Raw genomic sequence first — 18,722 nt, forward strand, 5'->3', positions numbered from 1 at the left:
TACTTCCTGTTTCTGCTGGCTTGATTTGCAGTACTTGCAGATGTTCCCGAAAGTATTTAAAAATGAGCTGAGTTAAAAGAAATGCTTGTGTATTGCAATAAACAGAACATGTGAAATTTCCTTCTGCCCTTGTTCGGATGTTTGCTTGAGTCTGGGAGAAGCTGTACTATTTTAGCACATACTTAATCAGTGAGACGTGTTACTAATGTTTTTGAACATTACCTTTATAACTCTCTGTAAACACTGTGTGGGAGGGAGAGGAATTGAATAGTTAAACTTGAAATTTCAGTAAGAATCTGAATCAAGACTTCAAAACAACTGGAGTTAGACAACTGCAGTGAGACCTTTGACTGTAATACTCAATATTCATTTTTTTTTTTTTTTTCAAATTGCTCAGCTAATTAAATAAAATTGTAAAGACTATGTTTTATTATTGCTGGGAACTAATAAGGCTTTATAGAAGACTCCTATTGACTGTTAACTTGGCCTAGTTTGTAAGCTTGCCTGTTGTTGAGAACCTTCAGATTGCCTTCAGTTATGCATACAAGGGACAGAAGCTTTCCAAAAAGTCAGTGCACTATTTTTTTCTGTCTCCAGAAAAAGTGGTTCAGGTACTCATTTTACAATATTGTTCTTTGATAGCCCATAATGGAGAAAGAAGCTGCTTTTTCCTGGTTGGTAGGATGGCAGTATATTTTGAGTTTGATTGTATGTCATAGCTTCCATCGAAACTGCTTCAAATACCCCAAGATCCAAGTACCCTGCTAATCTGAGCTATTAAAATACTGGTATCTTTGAGGATACCTTAAGTACTTGGGTCCTGAACCTGAAAAAAGGAATTGCCAGACCTTGAGAAATACTTTGTTGTAAAAGTTGATGTGGTTCAGAATATATGTGTACTTTCATCTGCTTATGTTGTTCATTAAGTAATTGTGCTGCAGAATTCTATATTCCTTCTTCCCTTCTCATCTCACAAAGTCAACACCAGAGCCATTTGATAAGATGAGAGAATAGGGTTTATACCTGTGACTTTTGGGTTGTACACTAACAGCCAGTTGCAATTCAGTTTCTTGGACTCCTGGGAACTCCAGTCTTGGAGACTGCTTGGGGATTTTTTTGACTTAGAGTAAATTTCATGTGAAAACTACTTTCTGATGCCTTTTGGTGTATCTGTATGGCTGAGAAAAGCAACAAATGATATTAATGTTACTAAATACTGTAGCAAGTCCTTAATTACATAGATCTCATCCACTAGAGGAAGACTAAAACGCATTCAGTTTATTTAGTGTCCCTTTCTGTGAATCATGATAGTACCTGGTAACGGTATCCAGCATCACCTGTTCCTTTAATCAGTCACCTGGAAACAGCTGGCTTGTACTGAGTTGGTATATTCTTATTGCTGAATAATATAAAGTCCTCCCAGTTTATTCACTGATTATTTCTTTTCCTACTAGATCTTATGCAGAAGACCAACTGAAAATCAAGTGCTAAGATCTTGTATAAACTTTTCTTAAGCAGCTGGAAAATGTTTTAAAACTAAAGGAATCGCTCTGCCTTTTCCTTTTTTTCTTGCCTGTCCTCAGGCAAGAAAAGATCCTTGATCTCCGTCTCCTTGCCTTGATGGGATGGGAGGAAACTTCTGCTCTTGACTACTGTTGTATTGGGAAAATAGTATAACAGGAGTTATTTATTTTCTCTGTTATAAATACTGAAGGTTTTATTCCTTTGCTGCTCTAGACATAGTTTGAAGCCCACAGCAGATATACAGACATGGCTGAATATCTACTTTTCCCTCTGGCAATGTTGCTTCCAAAGAAGGGGGGAAAAGGCAAACAAAACAAAAACCGAACAAAAACAGCAAACCAACCAACCAAAGAAATAACATAGAAAGAAACCCACCCTTTTCTCCCCATGCCTCATCTGGATGTTTCACTCTGGTTCTTGTAATGTTAATTCAGGTGTCTAGTAAAGCAAACTTCACTGAATACATTTGGCTGCTGACTCAGCAGGAAAATTGCCTTATGGTAGTGAACTGTAAATGTAGCTTGAAGAAAACATGTCTTTAGGCAGCTTTCTGCAGAGCTGGCTGTTTTCAGAGGATCTTGACAGGATCCAGTGTAGCAAGACTTCACTGTCATGAGTACGGTCAGTAACACTGTTTCATGTATGTAAATAAAATGTGACATGTATTGGCTTCTGTGGTATGGACCTGAAGGCAACTTCTTTGTACAACATAAAAATAGCTTTAGGGTGAAGTTTCTTTTTGGTGGCAACTGATACACTGTGTATGCCAGTTAGGGAAAAAAAAAAAAAATCAACAGCTGGCTAAAAACTCAAACTTGAAATGTATCATTGTCCATATTAAAATGATAGTTGTGTGCTTAATTTGTTTTCTCAGGTGAAATAAAACTAAGTAAAAGAAGTTTCTAGAGTCAAAATAGAAAGCAACCTCCCAAAAATACATAGTTGTGGCCTATAGGCATAATATTTTATCATCTAGTTCAGTGTGCCAGCATGCTTTCTCTTGATTCAGTAACGTTACATGGCTTTGTGCATTGATGGTAGTATTCATTCCTTCACAAACTGTAAATTTAGTTTATAGTGGTAAGATTTCTGTTTTTATACAGTCAATGAATTTAGTGTGAAATCTATGGGAGCTGTAGATGCATGTGACATGGGAAAATCTAACCTGCTTCTGTACCAGTGGATGAAAAGGAGCAATGAGAAGCTTCTGTAGTATTAAGGGGTTTTATTATATGTTTACCTGCCTATTACATAAATCTGAATTGTTTTAAAAGCAATGTTGCTTGGAGCTTTTTGGTAAGGGCAATGATTTAGGGCTATCTTATTGAAGCTTTGTTTTATGCACTGCTATTCTGGTTGAACTGCCCATCACTAAGGAATGCACATTGATCTGACAGACTAGTTATTCTGGGCCCAGAATGCAGAGGCTAAGGACCTTATATAGCCTTTTAGGCAGCAGGGTCTATTAGGTTTTGCTACCCTGACTGAACTCTCTAGCATTCTGAACTCTCTAGCATTCAGGCTTATTTGATTTAGTGGGTGCTCCTTTTTCTTCTGAATTGGGATATGGAGAGGATGTTCTGAAAAAAGTTTATGTTTGTATTTAGCCTGTTTCTTCAGAAGTGGTCTGCCTGCAGTTGCACTGTTCCATGTAGCTTTTACAAGCTTCTAAAATTCAGCAATACTGCAACATATGGCCCAATCTATTTAGGGTACATTTTTCTTACAAAACTGAAACACTTGCAAATACCTTACAAACACTTTAAAGCTCTCATGGTAATCTCAGTGTATTTTTTCAAGGCTTTGGGGTATATACCTCTATCACTCTGTCTTTCTAAAAAGACTTGCTGCTTTTATTTTGTCAAGTTCTCTGCTGTGGTGCACTTCAGGAAGTATGTTAAGACCTTTTGCTGTAATAAAGGTTTGATATTTGGTTTAATAAGAGAAGACCTATGGAAGACATAGCTGCTTTTAACAGAAACAGGAAAATAAAAATTGAGTAAACACATATGTACTGCCTATTAGCAAGAAAATAATTTAAGGACATAGCAGGATAATTATGGGGCTAGGTGACAGCATTATTACATGACTGTCCTTTAGGATATAGATAATGGTAAATGGAATTAACACTGAAATCTTGTGGGGTTTTATTTTTTTGTTGTTTGTGGGTTTTTTCTTAAATGAATTTCAGATTTAGATAAATATTTAAAACTAGTATTATGTCTTGTTGATTCAGTGACAGCTCAGGTTTTTCAGAGCTATGTGTTGTTGATTTTTTTCTGTCTTGGTCCATTAGGAATAGCTACAAGCTACTTGTGTTCTGTGACCAGGAATAACTTTTTTGAAACCCAGGAGTTGTTTGGTTGTCTGACATCCCTTTGGTTTGTGATCACTTTCATGTGTTTAGCACAGAATGGTGTAAAGACTTGTAGTATTTTAAATCAGAGATAATTAGCACTTTGTTCACTGTAGACTGAATAAAAGCTGAAACAATACATTTAACATTAATGAAATTCAGGTACTGTAATAGCTGAACCCTCAGTTTGTTCCTGTTCTGTAGGGTGATATATAGTGAATCAAATGTCAATCTTAATTTCTAGGTATGACTGTAAGTTTTGTTACTGTAAGATATTAAGTACTTCAGTGGAACCAGGGTGGGGAGGGAACAGGTATGGGAACAGCATAGGTCTTAATTGTTCTTTGTTTCCTTGCTTTCCAGGGGATAAGGCTCTGGATGGTTACAGTAAGAAAAAATATGTCTGCAAACTGCTTTTCATCTTTCTCCTGGGGCATGACATTGACTTTGGTCACATGGAGGCTGTAAACCTGCTCAGTTCCAATAGATATACAGAGAAACAAATTGTGAGTAACTCAATCTCTATAAAAGAAAAGCTGTTCTGTCTAATATCCTACCTCAGCTGTAGCCTGTAAAGGACTTTGCTTCATTCTACTCCCATGCCACCCCCACAAGCCTTATTTTGGATTTAAGAGTGATTTTGAAATCTACACACCTTTGTGCACAGGGAAACTTGTACTAATTGTAAAAGCAAAAATGTGCACTCTGTATAAAATTGTTACTCCTGTTAAGAAACTGCCTTGAGTCTTGCACTAAAAGGTAAGTAACCTTTTAATTTTCAGAATACCTCTTCAAACTTTCCTAGGAAAAGTTGTGTTTATCAGGTACATGCAGCTTACCAGTGTCTGAATAAGCCAGATTTATTTGCTCCCATTCATTCAAAATGATCTTCTGAGTATATGCTGAAACAGATTGATGAAACACTTAAAAACTGATAAATTAGGGTAACACTAAACTTACTAGTTTTTGTTTATTTCACTTAATCTTTCTAGCCTTCATGCTGTTATCTAAATATCTGTTTCTGCCCACAGGCTTAGTATTGGAAGAGAACTTGTGGCATTAATAGAAAACATAATATAAGTCAGCTAAAATCAGTTTTCATTTTCCTTTTTCTGAATCACAGGGATATCTCTTCATCTCCGTTCTAGTGAACTCTAACAGTGAGCTGATTCGCCTAATAAACAATGCGATCAAGAATGATCTGGCCAGCCGCAACCCCACCTTCATGGGGCTTGCACTGCACTGTATTGCTAATGTGGGTAGCCGGGAGATGGCAGAAGCATTTGCTGGAGAAATTCCAAAAATACTTGTAGCTGGGTAGGTATGATATGCCTCCTTCACGTACAACACCAATAAACCTTTTCAGCAGCGTGGCTGCATTGCAGAAGTTAATCCATGGTTAGAGCTGTACAGCTCTGGGCTTGCCATGCAATTTCCAATAACTGCAGGTACTTTGATATACTTGAATGTGGAGTTGCTTGTAAAAGTATAAATACAACATGGAAATTAAGACTGTGTAAATATCTTGAATAGGCTTTTACAGCTTTGTGTTGTAATCAAGGGTTTTGTACTGTATTAGTATGTGGCAGTGAACATCCCTGGAATGTGTATGTTTTACTTTCCTTATCTCCTGATGAAAAGAATGAATTAACCTAAGTAGGTGTTTACACTTCAAATCTTGATATAAACTGGAAGCTCTTATTTAAATGGTCCTGACTTCAGAATATTCTCACATTCCTTATGTTGTGTGAGCTTTCTTGATTCTTCTACTAGCCATGTGAACAACAATTCCTGTAAATGGCATATAGTCACTGTCAACTTCCTGACTTCCCCTTTGTGTTGCTAGAAGTTTCTGTACAGGCCTGGCAAGTGTCTGGAACTGCAATTAAGTAAATCTAAAAGGAAACTTGTGATTACAAGGCTAATTTATTTTGAAACTTAGAATGTCCTAATGTGAACAGTATATTTAAATTCTCTTACAGATATGAAATGTTTTGGAATATGTATGGATCATGTTTTATAACAAACAAATGTCTTGCATTAGTATAAAAAAGTAACGTGTAAGAACTGTATTAACACTCTAAATGTCGAGCACTGGAGCTTGCAAATGCTGGAAATGTTTGCTTATGCAACACTAATTCTGACTGTGTCTGTTATGTGCACTGTCTGAGTTGGCAACAAGGAACAATATAATGTGATATCTAGTTGTGTCAAAAGTCTTGGGAAATAGTTACGAACTCTTGAAATAGTGTCTCTATAATGCCACACTTGAACACTGTTACTATTTTGCAGAGCTGAAATGTAGTATGTGCCAGAAAGAGAAGAATAAGCAGCCAGCACCTCATGCTCAATATGGGTCTGGTCAAGGAAATGGGAGAGAATCCACCTTTCTCAGACATGGAATTCCTTGTGAGAGGAAGCACATTTGGAGACAGCATATCAGCCTTGTTGCTGTCCTGTCCTGCACTGCCCTTGCTGGGTGCTGTTCTCCATGTAGCATAGTGCAGACAACACTGCAATGATGAGTCATGAATTTTAATATCATAACCTTAAGAAGTTCCAAAAATTTCATTTGGGGTCATCAATTGTAGACAAAGCACAGCACCTGAAGTTCAGACTTGTTTGAACTTTGAACTGTGTTTGTGTTCTGCAGTCAGTCTTCGGGACCTCATTCCTTCTGTGTTTCTAAGAGGATATATGTAATATGTATATGTACAAGTCATATCTAAGTGACCTGTGCAGAATGAGCACTGTCAGTTACATTTGCAACTTTAGCATAGCTGCATTGATTTGAATATAAGTTGGAGGGAGATGAGAAATAGGTTTGGTTTTGTGGTGTGTGGGTGATGGTGGTAGTATTTTGTTTCGTTTTTGTTGTTGTTGTTGTTGTTTGTTTTCTGTTTTGTTTGTGGTTTTTGTTGTTGAATTTCTTTTTTTATTTAACTGAGGTACAATTTGATCTCATGGAAAATTGGTAAATTCATGAAGAATAGGTGGACTGAACTTCTATTAGGAATTTGGAGGTTTCTGAACATTTAACCAAGATTGCACAGTATAAACTGCCTCTTAAAACTTTCAGTGCTAATGCTCTTTACACTTTTTAAACTGTTTATGCAACATACAAAATGTTAAGTTGACTACTTTGTGAAAGGGAGTTCACTGGAGTAGTGGCATGCTGCTCTTAAAATAGTCTATTTCTGTGCCAGCAGCACAGATGGCAAGGTGAATAGACTTGTGGGTGGCATGCTTGCTAGCCGACTTGCATGCTATCTGTAGGTACTGAAGGTGTTAAATAGTTAATGATTTGTATCTGATATGCAGGACCCTATCAGGAAGTCCAGCTTTGGTTGGATGCATAATGTAGTCTACTATAAATAACTTGAGTCAGTTTGGAAGAAGCTTGTGCTCATCTAATGATAAAGTTTCAATTCTGATAAAAAGAAATGTGAAATGTCACTCTAAGAGTCAAAGAATCATTGTAGAGGCTACTGGAGATACGTAATGGTTGAAAATTTAACTAGTTAAACATTGGAAAATATTAAGAACAACAAATTCTGTAACACAGGAATAGTTTAGTGAACTTCTGTTTCAACTTCTGTTGAAAATATGCTACCTAATGAGGGGTGCTGAGTCAGTGCAAAAACTAGCATAATGCTGGCCTGCAAGTATTGCTGTGACTTAACCACTATATTCTAAATCCATATTTATGTGTTGCAGAGATACTATGGATAGTGTGAAGCAGAGCGCTGCCTTATGCTTGCTGCGTTTATATAGAACTTCTCCTGACCTTGTCCCTATGGGAGACTGGACATCTAGAGTCGTACATCTCCTCAATGACCAGCACTTGGTAAATAAGCTTCATTACACTTCTCAAGCCTACACTGTAAAAGGAATGATGGCACTTCTGCTGTTAAATACACTCTTAATTTATTTCTTCTCAAGTCTTTCAAGCAAGTGGGTTTCTGTTTTCTTCAGGCTTCTGGAAGGAAATGGAAGGAGTTGATGTCCATTTTTAGTTGCTGAATATATTAATTTTTAATAAAGTTTTGTTTACCTTTTTCTTGGAGTTATAAGAATAGGATGCACAAGTTGTTCTTTTGCTCTGACAGTAAATAAATTGATCTTGTGCCTTGTTATCATAAGTCATATTGCATAGGGATAATGCTAATTTTCATAGGCCTTTTAGGATTAGACCCACACTAAAAAGCACAAGGCCTGATTTGTCAGTGCTTGAACTTTTGTCCTGTGGTGTCCGTGTTGTCATTCTTATCTTGCTTGTTCAGCAAACCCTGTTGTTCTAGGTAAGAAACTTATTTCCCACCCCTCCATCTAGTTATTTTAGGAGAGTAAAGCTATTAAGACATATGCTTCAGCAGTAACATAAAATGTTTGTGTTAAACGAAGACCTCTCTTCACATTGGGTTACCAGAATTCTCTGGATTATCTGCTGCATCCTGTTTCTTCTACTCATGCTTCTCTTGTGTAATAAGACAATTTGCATCCAGGCTTTATTTTAATATAGCTTTCTGTCATGTTATACTATACAAACATGACACAAAGCTAATACAAAAATAGCATTAAATGCTCTGCAAACATGGCAGTACCATGTTAGTTAAAACCCTGTTGGATTTTGAAGATGTGTAGTTAGTCTACCCGCTATCCAAGTAAGGGCTTTTTAGTGTGGGGCTTTGTCATAGGGATAAACTTAGTTTTGTTGTATATTAAAAATAATTGAAGTGAAAGATGTTAATGGGCAGCATCTTAAACTGTTAGAAAATTGAATGTATTGCTTTGTTTTCTTCTAGGGTGTGGTTACTGCAGCTACAAGTCTGATCACCACTTTGGCACAGAAGAACCCAGAAGAGTTTAAAACTTCAGTCTCCTTGGCAGTGTCTAGATTAAGCAGAGTGAGTCCAATGCTGACTAGGATAATACTTCACTATTGCTTAATTTACTCAGCTTTTGAGGTCAAGTTATCTTACTGTTTCTTATATGTTCAGCTTTCTAGGTCGAATTAGTCTAGTGTACCATTAAAAGTGAAGATCATTCAGTTTTGCTTCATATAGCTGGTTCAGCTGATCTCCTTTAATACTTGTTGCTTACTAGAGCAGAAAACTATTAGCTTGCCCAAACTTTCTTGGTGTAGTCCTTGCTATGCTCCAAGTATATGTAGCAAAAAGATGTCTTTCTCTTAACTACTTGTGTTTGAAAGGATCCCTGTGATATAGATCAGTTTCTAATCTTCATTTTCTGTTACTACAACACCAAAGAGTAGCTGGATCAGAGACTTCTGCAAACTTCTGCACAGAACCCTCAAAAATACAGCCTGTACTTTTAACTTCATTTAAGCTTCTACCAAGATGAGTCTGCTTTCTATTCCTTCTTTTGAGCTGCTGCTAGGTTAATAATCTTAAGCATTTGATATTCTGTAAATGGGTGTAGGCAGTTAAGCAGGGGCAGAGAGTGCAGGGAGGAGTGGAGAGGCATTTCTGTAAGTTAGTGTCTTCATACTGGAAAACTTATGTTACTGTTTTGAAGTTATGCAAGATTTGGGAGGGTATTACTTCAAAAATGTATTTTAGACCCAGATCTATGTGGTGTTATACCCAAAATTACTTGTAGTTCAGAGGAACTTAATTTCTTTTTAAATATGAAGATTTTGTGTCATACTCAAAAGTAAGGGAATACTGAGGGAAGTGCATAGCTGTTGTGTAATGGAGCAGGAAGACTTAGTTTCATTGAGCAAAGCTAATGCCAAACTCATACATGCACTAGAATCAGGGGGGGAGGGGGGAGAAATCCATGAATAAGGATATTCTCCTTTAAACCTAATCTAATTCTTACCACATTTTACTGTGGGTATAAACCTCTTCTGTGAAAGTTCTTTGATCTGGTGTATGACTTACTGAAGGTGTTAGCTGGTGCTTTCCAGTCACCAGGGACTTTACCTGACTGGCATGACTTTTTGGATATCATGGAGAATGGCTTGGCAGCTGCATCAGCCAGTTCTGTCAGGATGAGGATGCATCTTGTCCGGTCCCATAGACTAGTGTATGTTCGGATTCCTGAAGTGGTCACCAACCTGATCTTCACTTACAGTGGGAGGGACGCTGCTCCCGCAGTCCTTGTCTTGTGTTTCATGCACTCAAGAGGTGCGGGAAGAGAGCTTGCCAGTGAAGACTGAGGCAAAAAAAAATGGTTGAGTACCCCAGCCTTTTCCTTGTCCGCTGTTAACAGTTTGCCAGTCTTGCTCATCAAGTGGTGTCAAGGTTTGATTGCAGGGCGACAATAAACCGTGGTAGATGTATTGTTAGCCCCCCTCCTCCCCCCACCCTTCTCCCTTTGCCCCTCCTCCTCCCCCTTTCCCTCCCAATCACCTGTCCTTAGTGGGAAAGAAGGACAGAGAGAAGAGAGTTGGAAAAATTAAAAATATTTTACTAATGCTACTAATAAAAATAGATACAATAATACAAATATACAAAACCAATCTTGAAAGTCCCAGCAGCTGCTCCGGCAGATGTTGGGCCAGCATCCAGAGTCCTGGACTGGGCTCTGCAGCCAACCAGAACTGGATTCAGTCTGTCACTAGGCCTCAGTTTGCAGGGATGACTCACAAGGTCTTCTCCTAATGTCGGCCATAAGGAAAAGGGATGAGATCCTCATGATCTCCCACTTTTATGTGAAGTATCATGTGAATGGGATGGAGTACTCAGTTGGTCAGTTTCAGTTTACCTCCTGCTTGCACATCTTGGGAGATGCGTAATTATCAATGACCTTGCATACCATTGCTATGTCTACCAAAACAAGTATCTAGCTTTCAGAAAACTGCAGTTAGTAAGAAGACTTTAGCTGACAGGGAAATTCACTAAAAGAGAAACTTGTTGTTAACAAAACCAGGACAGGTGGGCATGCTTTTGTTGACCTTCCTGTTCTGATTGATGTACCTGTGGAAGCCCTTCTTTTTATTCTTTGCATCCCTTGCCAAGTTCAGCTCCAGCTGTGCCTTGGCCTTCCAGACCTCATCTCTACACAGCTGGGCTGTGTCCCTGTACTGTTCCCAGGATACCTGTCCCTCCTTCTACTGCCTGTGCATTTCCTTCTTACCCTTTAGTTTGACCAGCACGTCTTGACTCATCCATGCTGGCCTCTTGTCTTTCTTACGCACTTCCTTACACCTGGGGTTCACAAGCTCTTGTACTCAATGGAAGGCCTCCTTAAATATTTTCCAGTTGTGTTCTGCTCTGTTGGCCCTGGAGGCAGTTTCCTGGGGGGTCCTGTTGCCTAACTCTTTGAACAACTGGAAGTTAGCTTTCCTAAAATTCAGGGTCTTGAGTTTACTCTTTGCCTGTCACACATCCCTCAGGACTATGAACTTCTCAAGTGCAAGATCAGGCTGCCTCCAGTCTTGATGTCACAGATCATCTCACTTGCATTGGTGACCATCAGGTGCAGTATTGAATTCCCCCTGATAGGACTGTCTATAATCTGACTGAGGAAGTTATCCCCAATGTAATCCAGGAGTCTCTTGGATTGCCTACAGCTCACTGTACTACTTTTCCAGCAGATGTCACTGTGGTTGAAGTCCCCCAGTGGGACAAGAGCCTGTGATTGTGATGCCTCCTGTAGCTAGATTAAGAAGTCTTTGTCAGTAATCTCCCCAATAGGGCAGCCTGTAGTAGATGCCAACCGTTTTTGCCTTGATCTCTGATTCTTCACCATAAGCTTTCAACCTGCTCATGACTGTTCTTGAGAGAGAGCTCTTCAAACTCTATCCTTCTCTTGATGTAGAGGGCAACCCTACATGCTTCCTTCCTTGCCTGTCCCTTCTGAACAGCCCATAGCCATCGATAGCCACAGTCCAGTCATGGGATCTGTCCCACTAAATTTCAGTAATGGCCACTAGGTCCTAGTTTCTTAGCCGCACAGTGGCTCCTCTTTGCCCATGCTGCATGTGCTAGTCTAGAGGCACTTCAGTGGGCTGTTGGCCCTGTCACCTTCTTAGAGGTACACACCTTAATTTCTCTGAAGTATTTCACTGGTATTTTCTGGTTGGCTTCTATTACCTCAGGAGCCGCTGGCTTATCTACATAAGACTGCAAGTCTTTTCTGGTGTGGCCAACATGTCTCATGGCCACCAGCTGAAGGACCTTGGCATCTCATTCCACAGCTTGTCACAGGCAAACCTGATATCCTCCTCCACTGTATCTAGTTTAAAGCTCTCTCAGTAAGCCCCACCAGCTTATTAGAAAAGACTCTCTTCCCTCTTTGAGAAAGTTGAATCCCATCTGATGCCAGCAAATGTGGTGTTGTGTAGGCCATCCCATTATTAAAAAACCCAAAATTGTGGTGAAGCCTCTGTCAAAGGTGTTCTTTGGGTCATTCTCATGATTGCATATCACTTAACTATGGTAGCTAACATGCTGTCTGCTTATTTTGCAGATTGTAACTTCTGCATCAACAGATCTTCAGGACTATACATACTACTTTGTTCCTGCTCCTTGGTTATCTGTGAAACTTCTGAGGCTGTTACAGTGCTATCCACCTCCAGGTAATGCACAAATCACAACAGTGGCCATTTCTTTTATGCAGTACACTATCTCAAAAGAGCTACTGTGATGTGGTGTTGCCATAACCTGCAGCGCAAGCATGTTGTCTTAAGACAAGGGTACTGAAGTCTGTACTCAAGTGTTTCAGATTTGTTAAAATTAAACACAATATAATTCAAAAAGCCACGTAGCTTAGAGCAATGCATCAATCTGGTGTGCATCACACAAACCAGTTGCAACTATCATTTTAAAAAGTTAATGTTACGAACTGTATTAAAATCTTGGAATATATTATAGTGTAGATGGCGTTTGGATTTTGTTCTCACCCAAATAGAACTGTGGCTTAGAATTATTTTGCCAGCTGTATGTTGGAGAAGGGTGAACGGTTTTTAATGTATCAGAATACTTCAGTTTGTTCAGATTTAGCAAGGTGGGAGGCCTAAGATAGGGATTAGGGTGTTGAGCAAAGTGAAGTTGTCCAACGGCTTGTTCTTCTCCAGAAGACCCTGCGGTACGTGGTCGTCTAACAGAATGCCTGGAAACTATCCTTAACAAAGCACAGGAGCCACCAAAGTCAAAAAAAGTACAACACTCAAATGCAAAGAATGCTGTGCTGTTTGAGGCAATAAGCTTAATTATACATCATGACAGGTGAGTAGTGACAACACTTGTATTATACAGGATAGGATATTTTAAGTGAAACGCTGTGGATTTGTCTTGAATGCTAAATGGAGTTTTACTTGGGACGGGAAGAATGGGAGAACAGAATATGAAGCTGCTTACTAGATTGGAAGACAGCCACAGCAATGGAATTGAACAGTATTAATGAACCATATCTCTGTTAGCATACTTCTATTGCTTTGTTTCTTGCTGCTGTGTTGTTGCATTGACCCCACCACTCTAATCCAACAGAGATTATTTGTTCACAGTAGCTGAATTTTCATTTCACTAGTGGGGCATTTTCACAGACACTTTGAGGCATTTTAAGAAATTTCCACTGCAGAAATAGTATTCTGTATTTGGTGTTCTCAAACCTGTTGCTTTTAACCCTTTCACTTTCTCTCCTGTTCTGTGCAGTGAGCCAAATCTACTAGTCCGTGCCTGTAACCAGCTAGGTCAGTTCTTGCAGCACCGAGAAACTAATTTGCGTTACCTAGCACTGGAAAGCATGTGCACGCTTGCCAGCTCTGAATTCTCACATGAGGCTGTGAAAACACACATAGAAACAGTTATCAATGCATTGAAGGTAAATATATAAGTGTGCAGTCTGTCTTGAGTGTTGTCTTCATCCCTGCATCAGTGTCCTCTTCCCCATGTCCCCAAGACCCCCATCTTCAGTTGAGGTAATAATGCTTGGGGACCAAATGAGTTATTCTCAGAAATCTGCTTTAGGTTTTTTCCTTAGTCCTACAAAATCATGCTGTGCTGGTAACAATATAGGTCAGCTTCAGTTTCTCTGAAGCCTGTTAGTAAATATACTTGTAGCTGTGCCTCATGTAAAACTTTGGTATCTCCTCAACCTGTAGACTAAAGATGAATAGTTCTTTTAAAATGTGGAATTTCTAAATGGAAAATGCTGGGAAGACAGTTTCATTACTGTCTTGCTGGTATCAGACACTATTCCTTCACTGCAGTAGCTTTATGGGGACCGGTACAGCAGGTGAACTTCCACTGCAGAATCAAAGTCAAGAAACCAGAAAGACACATTCCCGGGCCATGTTTATGTGAAAAAGCAGAGGTCAAAAGAGGAAGACTGATTTGCATGTGAACTTGCACACGTCAGTGTTGCTTTCTTCCAAACTTATGCTGTAGTCTATTAATACATTTGTCTAACTTTAAAGTACATATCTGATCTAGCTGGGATTCTTTTGATAGAAAGCAAGTCCAACACTAAACCTGCGGTTAGCTAAATGCCCATTGGCATGGTGACAGTTTCATCCAGTTATTAATGCATTTGTAGGCAGTGGTGCCAGTTACCTAGTGTACAGTGGACTGTTCACCCTAGTTAATAGAGGAGTATTCTGTACAAACTCTTCTGTCCTTTCAGCACTTGCACAGCTTTGAATATATATACTAGAGAAACAAAACCTGATGATGTGAATTTTTGTAATATCAAAAAGCATCAATCTGTCTGAGTCTCCAGAGACCTTTTTCTAGGTGACCAAAAGTGAGAATAACATGAGAAACTCATAGCTTGTTTGAAGGGTATATTTAAGTTTATTCTGCATCTGAAAGATTATGAAAATGTATTTCTTTTAAATTTGACTGTGGATTGTAGTAAATTTCATTTCTTCAGTAAGTTACATGTGCTTTCTAAATAAAGATGAAGTTATCTTGACTTTTTGCGATGTGTCCATTTGCAGACTGAAAGAGATGTAAGTGTACGACAAAGAGCTGTAGATCTCCTATATGCAATGTGTGACCGAAGCAATGCCCAACAGATTGTGGCTGAAATGCTGAATTATCTGGAGACTGCTGATTATTCCATTAGAGAAGAAATTGTGAGATATTTATGCTTCCTTATTTTTTCATAGCTGTCCTTGGCACCATAGGTATCATTTATTGATTGGGATGCTGGGTAGTCTGTGACACAGATTCTTTTTCATGGTGGTTTAAAAACTAAAAGTTGAAAAACTCTTATGTTTGTAGTCCAATAGGAAGGAATATTCTTATTTAGATTAAATGAATGGGGAGGGGGTGAAAAAATCCCTTGGAAACTGGGAATTTTAAAAGCTAATCTTAGTCTTTGGGCATTGCATATAGAAAGTGAAGTAAATTTTATCAGTGAGCAGTCTCTAGATCTGAGAGTTACGTCCTAGTCTAGTTAATTGTAAATAGCTTCAAAAATTAGCGTGATACTTATTTGTAGGTAGAATTTCATACAGTGTGTGCTGTGAGAATATTCAGTCTAAGGACTCTCCAAAACAATACCTTATAATGAGCTAAAAGAGAAGCATGATATTTCCTTCCTCCCAGTAGGAAAAAAAAATGGAAAAGTTGAAATACTCACTTAATGACCTTCCTAGAATAGCAGCCAAAATCTCTACTTAAGGTAATTATTTAACTTCCTTAGTTGCTGAAGTTTCTTGACTTCATAGAATCACATAATACTTTGAGTTTGAAGGGACCTTCTAAGGTCATCTAGTCCAAGTCCCCTGCAATGAGCAAGGACATCCTCAACTAGATCAGGTTGCTTAGAGCCCTGTCCAGCCTATCTCCAGTGTTTCACCACCCTCATAGTAAAAAATTTCTTCCTCATGGCCAGCCTGAATCTTCTCACCTGTAGTTTAAAACCATTACCCCTTGCCCTGTCAAAACAGGCCCTGCTAAAAAGTCTGTCCCCATCTTTCTTATGGGCCTCTTTTAAGTACTGAAAGGCTGCAATAAGGTCTCCCTGAAGCGTTTTCTTCTCCAGGCTGAACAACCCCAACTCTCTCAGCCTGTGCTTACAGGAGAGCTGTTCCAGCCCTCTGATCATTTTCATGTCCCCTCCTCTGGACTCTCTCCAACAGGTCCATGTGTTCCCTGGACTGAGGGCTCCAGAGCTGGCTGCTGTACTCCAGCTGGGCTTTCACCAGAGCAGAATAGAGGAGCAGAATTGCCTCCCTCAGTCTGCTAGCCACACTTCTTTTGATGCAGCCAAAGATGCAATTTGCCTTCTGAACAGCAAGTGCACATTGCCAGGTCACATCCAATCTTTCACACACCAGTAAACCCAAGTCCTTCTCCACAGAACAGCTCTCAATCCTTTCATCCCCCAGCCTATATTGATACTGGGGGTTGCCCTGACCCAGGTGCAGGACCTTGCACTTGGCCTTGTTGAACCTCATGAGATTCACATGGGCTGACTTCTTGAGCTTGTCTGTGTCCCTCTGGATGGCATCCTGTCCCTCAGGCTTGTCAACTGCAGCATCCACAAACTTACTGAGGGTGTACTCAATCTCACTGTCTGTGTCATCGATGTAGATATTAAATAGTACTGGTCCCAGTACAGTATCCTGAGGGACACTGCGTGTCACTGGTTTCCATCCAGACATTGAGCCATTGACCACTACCGTTCAGATGTGACCATCCAGACAGATTCTCATCCACCAAACAGTCCATCCATTAAATCCGTATCCCTCTCATCTTATCAATGAACAACACAAGCAGATGAAAATACTCATATATTCTGAACCACATCAACTTTTACAACAAAATATTTCTCGAGGTTTGGCAATTACTTTCTTCAGATTCAGGACCCAAGTATTTAAGGTATTATATCCTCGAAGATACCAGTATTTTAATAGCTCAGATTAGCAGGGTACTTGGATCTTGGGGTATTTGAAGCAGTTTCGATGGAAGCTATGACATACAATCAAACTCAAAATATACTACCATCCTACTAACTGGGAAAAAGCAGCTTCTTTCTCTATTATATGCTATCAAAGAACAGTATTACAAAATGAGTACCTGAACCACTTTTTCTGGAGACAGAAAAAAATAGTGCACTGACTTTTTGGAAAGCTTCTGTCCCTTGTATGCATAACTGAAGGCAATCTGAAGGAGGATCTATTCCATGATCTGCCAGGCACAGAGGTGAGAGATTGGTAGTTTCCAGGGTCCTCCTTTCTAAAAATGGGTGTGATGTTTCCCTTTTTCCAGTTACTGAGGACTTCACCTGACTGCCATGACTTTTTGAATATCATGGAGAATGGCTTGGCAGGGTGTGGATGCATCTTGTCCAGTCCCATAGACTAGTGTATGTTCAGATTCCTCGAATGGTCACCAACCTGATCTTCACTTACAATGAGAGGAACTTTGCTCCTGCAGTCCTTGTCTTATGGTTCATGCACTCAAGAGGTGTGGGAAGAGAGCTTGCCAGTGAAGACTGAGGCAAAAAAATAGTTGAGTACCTCAGCTTTCTCCTTGTACACTGTTACCAGTTTGCCAGTCTTGCTCATTGAGTGGGCACGCTTTTGTTGACCTTTCTGTTCTGGTTGACATACCTGTGGAAGCCCTTCTTGTTATTCTTTGCATCCCTCGCCAAGCTCAGCTCCAGCTGTGCATTGGCCTTCCTGACCTCATCTCTACACAGCTGGGCAGTGTCCCTATACTCTTCCCAGGACACCTGTCCCTCCTTCCACTGCCTGGATGTTAACAGAGAACACATTGTTAGTTGATTTATCTCATGTACTATCTTGTTGCTGTTGGCAATCTACCCTGATTTGTCAGATATTTGAATTTTATTTTTTTAACTTACTCTTCTTAAAAGAATAGGTCAATATAATTTCAGCTGGTAAAAAACAATGAATAAGTCTCTTCCTATGCTGTTTATTTGCTTCAGGGTATAGGAATCTTAGTATGACCTGAGAAAGTCAGCTATGTTTTGGGTACTCTGGTCTGTCTCTGCTAGCCTGGGTTTCCACTTTTTTTTAGAGGTCTCCAGTTTCCTGCTTGGTTGTGTCTCAGTGATGGTTTAGATGTTTGGTTTTTTTTTTTTTTTTTTATAGCAAGCAAAAAATGTTTGAGTTGCTCTTGATTGTTGAAAAGTCACAGATGCAGCATATTTGAATATGTTATGGGGAAAGCATTATGCACCTGGTGACTGACATGTTCTAGCACAGAATTTCAATGTTCTTCTTTCACTTTAGCTCTTGGAGCAAGTGAGCAAACTGACATATCTGAAGCTTTTGGGATATGATGGGGTATCAGAGGGGATTATGTGGAAATGAATCTTGATACGCAGCTTGTAATAGAAGCTAGTCAACTGTCTTTATTCTCTTATGTGTGTTCAGGTTCTGAAAGTTGCAATTCTAGCTGAGAAGTATGCAGTGGATTATACCTGGTATGTGGATACCATCTTGAATCTGATTCGCATTGCTGGTGACTATGTCAGCGAAGAAGTGTGGTATCGAGTTATTCAGATTGTCATCAACAGAGATGATGTTCAAGGGTATGCAGCAAAGACTGTTTTTGAGGTGAGAATAACTATTTTCAATTCACTTTCAAAATCAGATAGGAATTAAGAAAACACAATGTGATCTAGCAAGTGTGGATGCTTCCCCATGTTAGGGAGGAGTAAAAGTATCTTTAATATTTCAACAAAGCACTGCTGAAGTGTACTGTAAAACTAGCAGCACAGATTTTCAGAGCCAAAGACTGTGTTAAGTTGATGAGAAGCTTCTTTGGCTTAAGTAATGTAGAATACACCTGGTTCTGTTCTGGTGAGGGAGGGCAGGGCTTTTGCTGGGTTTTCTGTTATCTTGGTGAGTGGCATTGAATGCATGGCTTAGTAAGGCAATCATGTTACCTGG

At 39.4% G+C, this 18,722-nt stretch overlaps 1 protein-coding gene across 3 annotated transcripts in view; it reads left to right on the forward strand.

The window, feature by feature from the left end:
• The window catches only part of AP2A2 (adaptor related protein complex 2 subunit alpha 2), a 55,541-nt gene that overhangs the window by 21,866 nt on the left and 14,953 nt on the right, over positions 1-18,722 (forward strand). Inside the window, exons 3-11 of one of the 3 annotated variants that reach the window (XM_080344973.1) lie at positions 4,244-4,386; positions 5,004-5,197; positions 7,598-7,727; positions 8,686-8,787; positions 12,320-12,428; positions 12,927-13,077; positions 13,504-13,672; positions 14,790-14,927; positions 18,204-18,386. In XM_080344973.1, the coding sequence (XP_080201099.1) occupies positions 4,244-4,386; positions 5,004-5,197; positions 7,598-7,727; positions 8,686-8,787; positions 12,320-12,428; positions 12,927-13,077; positions 13,504-13,672; positions 14,790-14,927; positions 18,204-18,386 (1,319 nt within the window). The remainder of the gene's footprint in view (positions 1-4,243; positions 4,387-5,003; positions 5,198-7,597; positions 7,728-8,685; positions 8,788-12,319; positions 12,429-12,926; positions 13,078-13,503; positions 13,673-14,789; positions 14,928-18,203; positions 18,387-18,722) is intronic. The other 2 variants (XM_080344974.1, XM_080344975.1) reach the window with 2 other exon arrangements.

The sequence above is a fragment of the Nesoenas mayeri genome (assembly GCF_963082525.1).
Source record: "Nesoenas mayeri genome assembly, chromosome: 5".
In the NCBI taxonomy this organism is placed as follows: Eukaryota; Metazoa; Chordata; class Aves; order Columbiformes; family Columbidae; genus Nesoenas; species Nesoenas mayeri.